The sequence below is a fragment of the Triticum aestivum genome, chromosome 2D, assembly GCF_018294505.1.
Source record: "Triticum aestivum cultivar Chinese Spring chromosome 2D, IWGSC CS RefSeq v2.1, whole genome shotgun sequence".
NCBI lineage: Eukaryota > Viridiplantae > Streptophyta > Magnoliopsida > Poales > Poaceae > Triticum > Triticum aestivum.
Genome location: NC_057799.1, coordinates 11,143,311 through 11,158,805, shown reverse-complemented (window position 1 = coordinate 11,158,805; position 15,495 = coordinate 11,143,311). Strand labels below are relative to the sequence as shown.

The 15,495-nt window shown below is 46.6% G+C and overlaps 2 protein-coding genes across 2 annotated transcripts; one reads left to right on the top strand and one right to left on the bottom strand.

Annotated features, from left to right (window-relative positions):
* Positions 1-664: 664 nt before the first annotated feature.
* Positions 665-3,621, bottom strand: LOC123048237 (cysteine-rich receptor-like protein kinase 6). The gene is made up of 7 exons (XM_044471378.1): positions 3,276-3,621; positions 2,881-3,044; positions 2,551-2,806; positions 2,196-2,424; positions 1,946-2,096; positions 1,603-1,833; positions 665-1,416 (listed from the first exon to the last, which is right to left on the bottom strand). The coding sequence occupies exons 2-7, from the start codon at positions 2,971-2,973 to the stop codon at positions 1,009-1,011; spliced, it is 1,368 nt and encodes a 455-aa protein (XP_044327313.1). The 5' UTR covers positions 2,974-3,044; positions 3,276-3,621; the 3' UTR covers positions 665-1,008.
* A 7,608-nt stretch (positions 3,622-11,229) lies between these two features.
* On the top strand, positions 11,230-12,541 carry LOC123048240 (23 kDa jasmonate-induced protein). The gene is made up of 2 exons (XM_044471380.1): positions 11,230-11,722; positions 12,082-12,541. The coding sequence occupies exons 1-2, from the start codon at positions 11,273-11,275 to the stop codon at positions 12,253-12,255; spliced, it is 624 nt and encodes a 207-aa protein (XP_044327315.1). The 5' UTR covers positions 11,230-11,272; the 3' UTR covers positions 12,256-12,541.
* The last annotated feature ends 2,954 nt before the right edge of the window (positions 12,542-15,495 follow it).

Sequence of the window (15,495 nt, the reverse complement as noted above, 5' to 3'; positions counted from 1 at the left end):
AGGTGGCAGCGATAGTAATTTTGTAGTTAAAAAATGCGTGTAAGAGGGTGAAAAGTGAAATAACATTCATAGACAATAATGTGTGCCCAAATCAGAATTATTACTGTTGATGTTCCACATTCTGTTTTTTTAGAAGCATTCTGTTGTTCTTTTGTGTTAAGTAGCAAGATGATGGTAGAAAAAGTTATTTTGTCTTTTTTGTTCTTTGAATGATTTGCTCATGCTACACCTTGAGGTACCTTTTCTGAGAAACAAACACTTATATAGCATGATGATTGCGCGGAAAATGCCAACGGAGGCCGAGCTCCAGGGAGCTCGGTATTTTGAAAAAAATCAAAATTTATATTTCAAAGTTTCAGAAAAATTCAAAAAAAATTCCACGATAAGTTAATAGATTTCCGCACGAACGTGTAAGAAAATTGAATTTGTTGCGATTTGTAGGCTGTACAAAAAAACAAAAATCCAGCCCAACAACAAAAAATATTGGCCCATTTTAGAAATACGTTTTTGTCTTTTTTCTGTACGCCACGTGTGAAAGTATTTGGTTTTGAATTTTTGCACAGACGCAATACACATGTGTGAAAGTGTATACAAACAATTTCAAAAAAAAATCACCTAGTGGAAATTTGTATTTTGAAAACGAGCTCCGTGGAGCTCGGCGATGATTGCACTCTTTTAGCATGTCAAGATACTGTAATCTTCAATGTTGTGGATCTGTTCTATTCAGTGTGTTACCTCTGCAACACATATGCAAGCTTTCCTTATTGAAGGACCCTTGCGATGATTTCTTCTTTGGATTAATATGTCTTCTGTACTTTCCACAGACAGAAATTAGTGTTTTTAGTAGCTGCTAATTCAAGACAGCAAAATTGAAGACGAAGCAATTAAATAGACCTCAAAGAGAAACACCCTTTTGCAAACAACAACTCAGTAATTGTCTGAATGTAATCGCCAACACGTCCATTTACCACCTGAGACATTCTCGCTTTCTCAGTTCCGCGTAGGAGACTATTGGCCCGCTGTAACATAAACGATGGGTAGCTTCACCACATCAACCACCTTATCCGTCATGGCCGCCTTGAACAATTCTTGATAATCAATCTCCTCATGATCTGATGCCAACTCTTGGTCGATGCGGGTGCTCTGCACGAGGAGCATGTCGTGGCATCGCATGTTGAGCGGTGCCGCCGCTTGCGCTCGCAGCGTTATGGCAATGTACCTCTTGGAACACGGCGGCATGGTTCCTCTGCTTGGCCTTGCGTGGTACTTGGTTTGATTTATCTTTACGTTGAACGCAATGAAGTCGTCCGTCTTGTTGGTCAGCTGCAGGCAGCATGATACGTCCTTCCTTGGCTCGAAGAGGAACCGCATCTCCAGCGTCGGATCCACTGACACAACATTTGTGTCGCGGCTTCTCTGCAAAAAAAGAAGAAGAGGTCAAAAAAGTAAGAACATTATTACGTGGATACAAATTCAACAGAAAACTGACAAGCCAGAAATGCTGAATCAGAGGACTGGAAAACATTGGCAAAAATTACAGGGACAGTACAAGAGGAGTGCACCCAACCCCTGCCTTTGCAGCGATCGATCCCTTGTGCGTACCTGGACAGTTAGGTCTTCTGAAACATCTGATGTCTGTAACATTTTCTGTATCTCAGCTTCTAGTTCATCAAGTTCATGGAGAATGTCCTTAATACAAGGCCTTTTATCTCTGTCCTTGTCCACACACCTTAATGCGATATCAACGCACTTAGTGACTCGAAGGATGTCTACTTGGTGTGACGAGTACGAGGCCGGCATCGCCTGCAACCTTTTGGTCCAGTATTCACTTGCCTGCACGCAACGCAAGCATGTCACAGTAACTAAAGATGTACAATGTATGTTGATGTGGTATAGATAGAGAGGATTTTTTTTCTTTCGACAAAGATACAGATGATTTCATTACAAGCTTAATAAACTCCATGGGAGGCATCTGAGAACGACGGGAAGACCCAGTATTTCCTGCCACCATCTTTATAATTATGGCGCCAAAACTGAACACATCGAACTTCTTTGATATTAGGCGATGTTGTAAGTATTCTGGTGGCATATACCCACTGCATGATGACATACGCTTCACATATTGGTATAAGGCAAAACTGTGCTAAAATGCTTTTGTGAAAATAAACGGCTTTGAGCATGACAGGTCAACTTACTGTGTTCCTTTGACAATCTCTGTTTGATGTGTTTCTGATGAAGCGAAAACCCGTGACAAACCAAGATCTGCAATTTTGGGCGTCATGCTCTTATCTAGCAATATGTTATCCGGCTTTAAGTCCAAATGGAAAATAGGTTTGTCCGGAGCACTGTGAAGGTGATTTAAGCCCTCACAAGTCCCTCTGATGATATTGTAACATGTGGGCCAGTCAAGTTTACAAGATTCATCTGCAATTAAAAGAAAAAAAAGAAAAATAAGGATAGAAAATAGGCGTATTCCCGGGACGTACATAAATAAGATACTGAATCATTTGCAAACTAATAAATATAGCCAATTGTTGATCATATAATTACCTGCAATATGTTTTTCGAGGCTTCCACCCTGCATATATTCAAAGCAGAGAATCCTCTCCATTGATTTCGCCCATATAGTTTCCCCATTGTGCTTGATGTATTTATTCTTCGATTCGTGACAGTAGCCAACCAATCTTATAATATTTTTGTGAGACACCTCGGCAAGGTTAAGGAGTTCACTGTGAAATTGCTTATCGTCAAGTCCTTGCAAGGGATGAAGCTTCTTCACAGCAATCTCTTTCCCATTATAAACCGCCTGTTAAAATCACTTGTTAGCGTGATCGAGCTTGTAGCCAGTGGTACCATTATTAATCTGAGAAATAGTTATACCTTGTAAACTTCTCCATACCCACCACTGCCAACTTTTTGATCCTCTGAAAAATCGTTTGTAATAGTTTCGATCAAATGGAGTTGCAAATCCATGCTGCTTCTATCTCCCACCCAGGCTTATCCTTGTTGATCGATGATCTTCTTCTTCCTGAGAATGAAATTATCTTCGAAACCAGAGACGAGAGAATATGCTTAATCATTCAGCAGTTGTTTTATTAAAGCTTAACTTCTTCATCGAAAAGAGCAAAGACTGAAACTATTCAAACCAAAAGTATATTGGAGCACAAACCAGCTGCTAGCTATTTTTCGTTGGTAATGATGAATGATTTACTTGGTTGAAAGAGTAAGTAGAATCAGTAGATATAGATAAGCAAGATTGCACATGTACCACTAACCTGCAGGCGAAGTTAAGACGGAAGATGATGATGAACTTGTTCGCTCCTTGGCGATGAGCATATATCCCATGCATCCAGCAGCACCAGCCTTTAAATCCAGCGACGAGGCGTAGTGGAGTTAATTAACGCGTTTTTGATTTGCACAGAACATAACTAATTAATGAACAAACAACGTTGACTTGACTCTCTTGTAGTATAACAAAAGGTGGCACTTGTTGATGCTTGTGATACCGACATCTCTAGCTAATAAGACCATGTCCAATGCCAACATCTCTCTCTCTCTCTCTCTCTCTCTCTCTCTCTCTCTCCAGAAAATGAATTGTAGACCAATTCAAATTTTGCTTCAAATAAATATGAGCATATCATGTCCAGACTGATCCTCGGGGTAAGGTACAGACGATTCCTACTACACGATGTACACCAACTGTCAAACACATTATATATACCCTACACGAACTTAGAAAATCAGAGATCAGAACAAGTTTATTGATGACAACACCCTTTGGTTGCTGCTCTTCCCCCTAGAACCAGTCTAACAGTCTAACCTCAGGCCTATCTTAAAGTCCACTGAATCTAACTACCAATCCTGAAAATAACATTAGTATAGCTAGCAGTTCTCGAACCAAGGCAAGTTGGCCTTATATATGGATATGGTTGCAAAATAAAATGATTTACTCCTTACTAGTTGCCTAGTTGCTTCCCCATTGACTTCACTTCTATGTTAGTAAACTTCCTATTTGTTAATCATGTGCACTCTATCCTTTGCCGAAGACCGAGAAAGGCACTGATCGAGCTGCGGTAATTACATCAACCACAGGTATTGACGGGTTCTCAATTAGCGAGTATTGCACGACAGGAGCTGTTCGGAACTAGTACAAATCTGACCTTAGGCCTATCTTCATGTCCACTGAATCTGACCACCAACCATGAAAATAACAGGAGTACAGACTCTGTCAAAGAATGGCAAGTTGGCCTTACCCCCCCGGCATTGACTTGGTTCCCGTGTAGGAAAACTTTCTATTCATTGTAATCATGCGCATTGCTTCCATTCCATCCTTAGCCGAAGACCGAAGACCGAGCAAGGCGACGATCGAGTTGTTAGTTCCAGTAACCACAAGCGTCGATGAGCACCAAAAGTATCGACCCACGATGGATGTAGTGGTGCTTCTTTCAAATACGAATTAAATGGTATACATTTTTGTGTCACATAACTCATATTTCATCGGTCAAATTGACGATCTAGAAGTACACGTAATTGACAAAAAAAGTAGATATGTAAATTTGTAAACCCATGTTCTCATTAACTTGGGGGCATTAATGGATGTTAGTTCATGTCATGTGTGTTGCCAGCTAGTAATACAATAGGTTATACGTAAAGACCAATTGGGTGCTTACAAGGTGTGGGTTTGGTACATATAGTTTGAATTGTTACTTGCTAAATTTTACTTTTGGAATTGTTTGACTCAGTAGTCCCTAAACAAAAGACCAAAAGGAGCATGATATATCTCATAAAAATATTTTCTACGGAATTTCACTCGTAAGGTGCAAGTTTTGGTTTGAGTGAGATTTGGGATCCTTTAGCTTTTTGAATATAAATAGGCCAAGCAATCTATGAACATATTTCTTACAATCAAGGGCCCTCTTTCTATAAAAAAATTATAGATCAATTCAAATTCTGCTTAAAATAAAGATGGGCATATAATTAATAACGTCCAGACTGATGTTCGGATAAGGTACAAACATTTCCTACTACATTATGTTGGTTCAGGAATCAAACACATTATATATCATACATGAACTTAGAAAATCAGAAATCATAACAATTTTATTGATGACACCCATTTGATAGTTGTCCGACCCTAAGCAGTAATTGCACCACAAGAGCTGTTTTGAAACTAGAACCAGTCTAACGTTCTAACCTTAGGCCTATCTTAAAGTCCACTGAATCTAACCAACAATCCAGACAGCAACAGCAGTACACCAGTTGTCAAACAAAGGCAAATTAATCTAACATATGGACATGGTTGCAAAATAAAACGATTTACTCCTTACTAGTTGCCTAGTGATCGAATCGTGAGGCCAGCTTCCAAATAGTACAGACTACGGAACCTGAGACGTTCTCTCTCGCGACCGTGTCACCCCCCCGCGGGCGACCGGCCGCGCGTCGGGCCTCCTCCCTCCAGGCTCCCCCCCCCCCCCCCCCTTCTTCCTTCTCGCCGCTGTCGCCGGCGCCCGCGGCCGGCTTGGCCCTGGGGCTGCTGGTGGCGGCGGCCTCCTGGCCCTTCCCCTCCCGGTCGCTCTCCGCGCGGGCGGAGCAGCTCCGGGGGGTGCATCTAGGCGGCGGCGGTCTGGCGTGGCGGCGGGGCTCCGTGGCGCATGCAGGCGAGCTTCTGGGCGACGGCGCCGCCGTTTGTGGCGGGGCGACGCGGCGGCCGGATCTGGCGTCGTCCGCTCGGCCCAGATCTGGGCCCGTTGGGACCCATCTGGGCCTGGGCGGGCCGGCGGCGGGGATGGCTCCGGTGTGGCTTCTAGGAGGCGGGGGAGATGGGACGCGTGGCTGGGTGCCGGCAGCGACGACGCCGGCCAGCTGCATCGCGGCCGGCGGGGCTTAATGGGCCCGCTTCGGGCCTGGCTGGGCCAGGGGTGGCCCGGCATGCCCCGTTGCCGCGTCCGGACGGCTACCGCGACGGTGCCGGAGGCACGGGCCTCCCGCACGACGGCGGTGGAGGTGGTTCCCTCCCGCTCGGCGTCGATGTTGCTGCTCCCGTCGTGATGAGCTTCTCTCCGGTCCTCTTGGCCTCGTGGTGGTGTTCGTAGTGTGGCAGCGTGGGTGGCGGCGCTACTGTGTTGGCGCATGGTGATGGGCGGCGGTTGGGTGGTCGGCTCCGTTCGGTTGGGCGGTTGGGGTTGGAATGCGGGAGAAATCCCTGCCGGCTTCGGCCCCGACGCGGTGACACCTGCGGGTGCCACCATTCCTCCCTGGAGGGTGTCGGTGGTATCCACCCCCCACCTCCCTCCGCGTGCCCGGGGAAACCTGAGGACTCGTCCGGGCAGCAGCGTCGTTGGCGTCGCATTGGTACGCGGCGGATCGGAGCCTCGGTCTGTGGTGTTTTGTTTCCGGTGGGCGCCGCGGTGGCGGGTCATCCGCGCTTTGCCAAGCTGCCGTCGTTGGCGTTTGTTTCTTCTTCTTTTTCTCTTGGTGTGTTGTGCTGCTCGCCACAACGTTTTCTGTACTCGGTGTTGGTTGCTTTGGAATACAAAGCGGGGGAAACCCTTTTTCGGTAGTTGCCTAGTTGCTTCTGCATTGACTTGACTGGCGTGTATGTAAACTTTCGATTTGTTGATCACGTCCACTCCCATCCTTTGCCGAAGACCGAGCAAGGCCCTGATGGAGCTCCGCTAATTAATTATATCAACCACAGGTATTGACGGGTTCTTTATTAGTGATTATTGCACCACATTTTCTGTTAGGAACTAGTGCAAGTTTGACATTATGCCTATCTTGTTGTCCATTGAATCTAACCACCAAACATGAAAATCGCAGGAGTAAACTAACTGTCAGACAAAGGCAAGTTGGCTGTACCGCCGTTAACTTGGCTCCTGTGTAAGTAAGATTTCTATTTGTTAGTAATCTCATGTGCATTCCTTCCATCCCTAACTGAAGACTGATCAAGGCGCCGATCGAGCTGCTAATTCTAGCAACCACAGTTGTTGATGAGGACAAAAAGTAGCGATAGCGACCGATGTAGTGGTGCTTCTTTCGGAAACAAATTAAATGGTATACTTTTTGTGTCATATAACTCATATTTCATAGGTTAAATTGATGATCTAGAAATACACGTCGTCGAGAAAAAAACAGCTATCTAAGTTAACCCATGTTGCCATTAACATAGGGCAATAGGTTATACCTAAGCGATAGATCTGGCACCCGGCTGACACGTGGACATGTTAGGTGATCGTCGCCGTGAATGCGGCTCCCAGCCCATGATCGGTCAGGGGTGCACCGGCGGCTCCCCGTCCGCAGCAATGACGGCGGCAGCCACCTCTTTTCATCCGAGAACACTTGGGCAATGGCCTCGGCGTTACCGTGGATGCTGCAGGTTCACACCGGTGTGAAATGGCAGCGGCTAGTTCCGCACCGCGGCACGACCGGCCTCCTGATGGTCACGGTGATGGTCTTTGGTGGGCATACACCCCACCCATTTGCTAGTTCTATTCTGGCCTATTGTGGAGAATTGTCAAGCGTGACGCTTGGAAGATCTGTTACCAAGATGATGTTTTGAACACACTTCATGTCCGAGGTGAAAACCCTTGTTCCGACATTTGCTAGTCGGGCTCAGCAACGGCAAATTTGTGTCGTTATCTTGTTGAATTTGTTTTCCCTAAGACGATGGCAGCGTTAGGGCATTTATATCTTCTTGAAGTCGTTGCTGTGGAAATAGTTGACATAGTCCTAGATGTTAAATTCATATCTTGTAATGGCTCTCTCGTAATTGCCTTTTCTATGTTCTTCACTTGTTGATGACTTTGGCATTGTTGCATTGCATAAACTTTAATAAAGATGACTGTGTGCATCAATATATGCAGAGGCCAGTGGGTCCAGCCTCCTTTTCTAAAAAAAATAGGTCCTTACAAGGTGTGGGTCTGGTACAAGTATAGTTTGCATTTTACTTGCTAAATATAACTTTTTCGACTTGCATTACTCATAGATCCTAACACAAAAGACCCAGAAAGAGCAGTATAGCTATCATGAGTATTTGCTAATTTCATCCCTAATGCGCGACATTTTTGTTTTGACCCCTCGCGGTGATCATTCTTGTGAGGCCTCGTCGTTGTCCTCGCCGGTCATCAATGGCGCATTTACAACAATTGATGAGACCTGGCCTCCGTGCTCTTCAAGTGGGAACTCCAAGTCTCCGACCGGGCATCGGATAAGAGCATCTCCAACCGCGCCCCCAACAGGCCCCCTCCCAGCCACTTTTTCGGCGTCGGTGCCAAAAAAAAGCCCCAGTCGCGCCCCCAGGACGCCGAAAAGCGCCGGTTCGGCCCTTTTTTCCGCCCGGCGGTCACAGGCCGAACCCGGCGCACTGGTGGGGCACTTGGGGGCTCCGGTGCAAGGGAAAAGCGCGGCTAGCCCACACCGTCAGGTGAACAGTCAAGATTTTCTTCCCCGACTGGCCTCCCGCCCCGCGCGCCCTCGGCCGCCACTAGCTATATCCCGGTGCCGCCCGCCGCCCTTCACCGCTAGATAGCCATTCCCCGCCGGAAAAATAGCAGAGGTTCGCCGCGGCAGTCCCTCCAACAGCAGCGGGGTGTTTCCGGCCGCGGAGGGGCAGTTTAGCGGTGGGTACACGCCCACCGGGCGCAAGGTGTTCGGCGATTTGCCTGCCTCGGCGATGGACTTGGGTGACGAGGAAGCGCTCGCCGCGCTGCTGGAGGAGGAAGCCGAGGCCGACGTCCAGGAAGAAGAACATCTCATGGTGCTCGCCGCCCTCGCCCAGCTGCTGGCGAGCAATGAAAAGCCACGGCGAGGTGGCTCAGCGCCGGGGCGGGTGAAAGCAAAGAACCGTCATCGTCTCGAAGGCTACTGCATGCTCTACTTCGACTACTTCGCCGATGCTCCACTTCACGGCGAGAAAACATTTTGGCGCCATTATCGGATGAGCCGAAAGCTCTTCCTCAGGATTGTGAATTCCATCCGGGAGTTCGACAACTACTTCAAGTGCAAGATGGATTGCAGCGGCAAACTTGGATTCACCTCGATCCAGAAGTGCACGACAGCGATGAGGATGCTTGCATACGGAGCTCCCAGTGATTCACTCGACAACTATGGGCGCATGGCCGAGTCCACCAGCAAAGAGTGTTTCTGCAAGTTCTGTCGGGCAGTGGTGGTAGTGTTTGGACCGCAGTACTTGAGAACACCCAATGCGGAAGACACTTCTCGGATCCTAGCACAGAATGCAGCAAGAGGATTTCCTGGGATGCTTGGAAGCATCAACGGTATGCATTGGAAATGGAAGAATTGCCCATTTGCTTGGCAGGGGATGTACAAAGGCGCCAAAGGGGGTTGCAGTGTGGTACTTGAGGCGGTGGCCACATAGGACCTCTGGATTTGGCACTCCTTCTTTGGTATGCCAGGAACTCACAATGACATCAACGTGTTGCAGTGCTCTCCTGTCTTTGCCAAGCTTGTTGAAGGTCATTGTCCTCCGGTGAACTTCGAGATCAATGGGCGGCATTACAACAAGGGGTACTATCTAGCTGATGGCATCTATCTGAGATGGTCGACATTTGTGAAGACCATCTCAAACCCTGTGGCAGGAGGCAAGAAAGCCTGGTTTGTGAAGATTCAGGAGGCTTGCAGGAAGGATGTCGAGCGGGCATTTGGTGTGCTCCAATCTCGATTTCCTGTTGTCCGGTACCCCGCTCATACCTGGTCGAAAGATCAAATGTGGGAGATCATGACTTGCTGTGTCATCTTGCACAACATGATCATCGAAAGCGAGCAAGAAGACCCCGTGTTTGACACTGAACCATACTACAGGCAAGGCCCTCTAGCCGAAGTTGATCACCAGCTACCGGCAACCTGGACTGCCTACCTCAGTATGCGTCAGGAGATCCGAGACCCACAGGTGCATCATCAGCTGCAGCATGATCTGGTGGAGCATCTATGGAGGCTCAAGGGCGACGCCTAGCTCGACGTGTGATGAAATATGAGTTTTTATTTGTTGAACTATAGAATTTGTATTGAACTATTTGTTGTTGTACTATTTTGTATTTTGTTGAAGTATTTGATTTTTCTGTGATGAAATATGTGATAAAAAATATTTAAATGTTCATAATTCAAAGCAGAGCCACGGCGAACCACGCCGAATATGGACCTATTTTCGCCCATATAGGCCCTTTATTCGCCGAAAGTGGGCCGAAATGTGGGCCAATTTCGGCGCCTGGGGGCGACCTGGGGCGACGGCTGGGCGCAAAACCGCCCCCAGCGCGGATTTAGCGCCGGCTCGTCCCAGGATCGATTTTTATGCATCCTGAAGGGCCAACGGCTGGAGATGCTCTAAACAAGCAGGACACGAAGCCGCTGCTATTGCGTCCTAATCAGCGGCGCCATCGTCGCTGCAGTCCCTTCAGGGTGCCCTCGCTACTTGTGCCTGCGTGGCTTGTGTGCAGAGGCCGCAGCCGCCGACTTGATCGCCGGAAAAGCAATCGATTGATAACATATGTACTAGTGCATCCGGACATGATCAATCGATCTTTTCTAAATGGTGATTTCCTCGGCCAAAAATACCGTCCGGCAAGGATCCATGAATTATGTACAATCGTCTCCATTGCATCTCATGTCCGCCGAAAAGTTTCTCTGCAGTCCCGTCAGAGCAGGAGAATAAAAGACACGGATTTCTCAATGCGTGTAGAGTTTTTGTATTTATTTTGTATGTCTTCCAATTTTACCCCTTGAACAAAATATATTACTGTTTTTTTCTAGTAGTATTGGTGGATCTGGTCCATTGAATGACTGGAAATGGACAGCTCATATTATTTTGATGTACTGTAAAAGGTCTCTAGATTTTTGAATATAAGTAGGCCAAACAAGTTATGAACGCATTGCTTACTATCAAGGGCCATCAGTTTTGAACTTTTTATGGATGCAATATATATGGTTATTGTGGTAGTCGTCAAACCTACAAATAAGTTTTGGTGAAGTTATACTTTTCAAACTTCCATGACCCATAATCACAAAGTCAGCACACACCAGAGACCTAGAGGGGGAGCATGATTTAATATTTCTTTGTCAAGTTGACCTGTGGAAGTTTTGTCTTGACCGAGCCGTGTGTAGCTATCAAAGAAATGAAGGCAATTAATCACCTTGAACAAGTCGTACCAACAAGCTAGTTGGCTGTCATATAAGTGCCTCCAAATGCGCGCGGCAAAGCTGGCAAACTCACATAGTAACAGAAGTAGAAGAGCAGCAATAGAGTGAAGAATCGAGCGAGATGGCGAACTGCTTCGGCGAAGTGGTCGACGACGAGAGGCTGAACAAAATGGAGAGGTACATGGGTAAGCCAAAGTCACGCCAAGACAGAGCAAGAGAGGCCTGGAATCAGATCAGCAAGGACGACAAGGACGCCAACGCTACCAGGTACGTCGAAGGTCTCAAGTCCATGTATGGCAATGGACAGTCCACACTGTGCCTTGTGTATAATGCGACGGGTGACACCCTCCGCAAAGTCGACAACCACGACTGGTATGGTTATATCGGCAGCGCTCCCTACCCCGACGAGATCGGCAATGGCCAGTGGGCTGCCTTCCATCACGTCCACCGGGCTGGCGAGCCGTCGGGTTCCGTAGGCGCTGTTGTGTACCGTGGGAAGAATGGCGAAGGGGAGCAGAAGGACTATCTTGTTGCATGGAGTACTCCATGGGGCATGTGGTACCGCAACAAGGTAATACTAAGAGTAGTTAATCATTCCAACTTAATTACTCCGTTAGATTTGTTGTAGTATAACACATATAGTATATTTTAATTGTCAAAGTTTTCCCTAAGTTTCTCCTAAGAACATATACAAGCTCAAGAACATATTGTCAACATACGAAACCAATGGATTTTCTGTCATAAAGCTCATGTATAAATGGATAATTATTCCTCAAAGTTCAAACACGTATGAGCAATTGAAATATGTCCCAATATTTTTGGTACAACCCGGACCAAAAGGGAGTCATATTAAGCTAACAACCCTATGATAATACTACTTCAATGGTTACTCATGGGATAATGACATTTTATTAATCAATTCATATGCAGGCTTATTGCGAGATCGGTGCCGTCAATTGCTACCAAAATCTTTGGGCTGGTATGTACAATAGAGTGGCCAATTCTGATTATTCTTCGAGTGCTAGATCCAACGGGTGCGAGATTGATGCAAGAATTGAAACAGGCGATAGCCCGAAATTTACTGCAAAAATCACCGTCCGCTGACCAGTCATATACAGCAATTGTGTGCCATGCGCCGGCTCTATGGATGGCACTTCGATTTAGTTGGAGGATGGCGTTTGTTTGTATCATTAATTCCTGTAGTTCCGAATAAACGGCACTAAACCTATTTGCACATTTTCATCTATTCAGTATCATAATTTTAGTTTGATTTATTATGGACTAGCTAATTGTCCGTATGTTGTAATGGGACACAAATATATACGCAATCATCATTATTTACTGTCATTTTCTTGTTATGTGATTACGTATCAAAAATAGACTTCAACTCCCAACTGAATCGGATTGGCTTAATAAACATGATTTATTTATAGTACACCAATAAGACTTGGGGCTGTTGAGGCGAATTTCAAGAAAGACCAGTGGAACGGGTTATTTGAAAAAACAGATTTGATAGGGCGAAATCAAAACGGGAAGTGGAGGAGGGGATGATGTAAGTACAGGGGGCGGATCAATAACCAATCTACTGTGCGTACGATTCTTATATATGTAGGATTTAATACGATTACTAATCAAGTGGCCGGCTGCAGTCCACTTCTACGCATGGGCGGCTAGATATGTCATACAAAAATCGGATGCATGGCATCGTACACATAGCAGCACTCGACCAATAATGCTAGACCTATAAAAAAACTACAATGTTTTTTTTTGCGGTGTAAAAAACGACAATGTTTATACCTAACTTTCCACATTATAACTCTCTCTCTACCTCGAATTCAACTGGTGTGGCCACTTCATCCACCTATTACCAATCATAATCCTGCACATCAGCTTATTTCTGGAAAAAAAAAATGTAAACGTAGCATTACTCGGTGGCAGATGAAGGAGCAAAACACCCCAGCGTGGAAGAGGGAACGTTCTTTCTCTTTTACTTGGGATGACACGCGAACAAATAAGACGCCAACCTGCCATTGCGAGGATATCTGACACACGAATAAATGAAATATATCAACCTGTGACTGTGAGGATGTCTCCCCAAATATTGTAGCCGGTCCTGTTTGGCAAGCTTTAGCAGTGAACCGCAGGACCATGCCGCCACAAGAAAACCTAACCACACCGCCATCTGCGCGACCCCTCCTTCTGCCCCCTCGCTATCGTCGGCTGACGTCGCCGGCCAAAGCCCGCAGGCGACCGGTGGCGGTGGGATCCTATTCTCTTGCGACGACGCTGGGGATTTAGCGGGTGGATCTCACGGTGGTGTGTGCTCATCCTGCTCGACGGGTTTAACATCCCAGCACGTCTGCGGCTGCCAGTTGTGCTCGAACGTCCGGTGGCCATCACAGTGCACTCAACTCATGTCGGTGCCGACTCGCCGGCTGCAGGGTGTTCTCGCGGGTATGACTTGGGTTGTACCTAACGATGCAACCATCCTCGGCTACGGAGCGCCTCTCCATGCTACATGGTGACTAATGGGTGCCACGGGTAGTGGATCTTGGCATCGATTTGCTCAGAGTCGATCCGGCTACATCAACGTATCTGTTCTGGCTGGGGGACGTTGTGGGCCTCTCCTTCACCTTTTGTCTATGGTAGTGGTCTGAGACAGAGGTCGGATCTGATGTCGGACGACCACAACTTCGGTGTCGTCCATGGCCGACCAGGCATGGTTGCCCTATTTCATATTTTGGATGGCTTTGGTGATGGTGATCCAAATTGGACTGGCAAAGTTGTGGTTGCTGCAGACTGTGCTTTCACAAGGGCGGGGTCTCAAAAGGTCTTTGGGACGGTTCATCTCTCCAGATTCGATGTTTGACTTTGACTGTGAGATGCAAACTATAGACGGTAACTTGATGCAGAGGGATAGTTGTGCAGTGGCGGTGGTGGCACATATCTTGTAGCTAGTAGGATCTTAGATAACTAGTGGTGACAACACATGATTGACCTCGATGGTGGTGCTACGAGCACCTGGTGTCATGCTCTAGGGTGAAAGCCTATGTCTGACCCCAGTTAGTTATACATGACAATGAATGTTTTTTTACGTCGTTACCTTGTTGAAGGAGGCTGATTGTTTGGGGTGAAAACCTAGATTGTAGCCTTGGTGTTTCATCTGGTGATGGTGGCACCTAAGCATTGCTCCCTTCCTGAAGGCGTTGTTGTTGAAGAACCTCGTCGTCCGTATAGTGTTATGAGATGATTGGTGCGGATATGGTCATTGCTTTGCCGGTAGCAGATCTGATCGCTTTAAGAATTATTTTTATGTTTTTCCTCGCCTACGCATAACTTTCGTATTAAATGATTTTGCTAGTTGATGGGGTGTCTTTTGTGTGGGTTGGTGTTGGTTGTGTGATCCTAACTATGCAGAGGACAAATGTGTCGTGATTGTGTTACGCATCATCTTGATGCTGCATTTAGACCCAATAAAATTCAGGCTTTGTTGAAAAGGGAGAGACTTAGAATAGTTTTCAGAGTTGGTCACACGTGGACTTAATTTTTGCGTGTTAGCTAGGGTATATATCTTCGGTGGAGTTTTGCTTTATCAGACTGGTAGGAGAATGGAGGTGCCCTTCGAAAAGGGAATCCATGCACATAGGGGAGTGAAACCAGATAACCAATTTCATTATGCTAAGAAGGATGGTCCCAAATCAATATAAGCTGTTAACTTCTAATGATCCGATGCCTAATACTACTGTTACTTTTGTTAAGCGGCCAATTTTTTAATTTACCATGGTCAAGTTGGAGGTAAAAGGGGCAGAAGCCCTCTAGGCAGGGCATGGACTAAAAGAACAGAAGAGCTCAATCACCTGATGCGTCCAAGGCGGCAGTGCAAGTGGTCGCTGGAATCGTCCTTTTTTCCGCTCTCCGACGGCCCTCCATTCTACGCACCACATCGCGAGGAACGGCTGCCTCCGCCCAGTTGGTGTGCAGAGCCACCCCGAAGCCCGAACAACAGGTGCGCTTCGCTTCCCAGTAGCGTATTCAGAATTTTTCCCAATGTGCCTATTACTCCAAACTACTGGCAACTATTTGTCCAAGAAACTTAGCTGCATTTCAATATGCATGTTGTACAATGGATACTCACTGCTTATTCTGAAAGATATATGAAATTGCAGATGATGTCATGCTAGATCCAGCTGTAATCAAGCCTTGTTTCAGTCAACTGTATACTAATTTAAATGGGGTTGCGTCCTGCCATATGCATCTCAATTCTCAACCATGGGTGCCGGGTCCATCCTAGTTCTTAAGGCCCCCCTTGCAATGGTCAACAACTTCGGCAAACTACACGGGGTT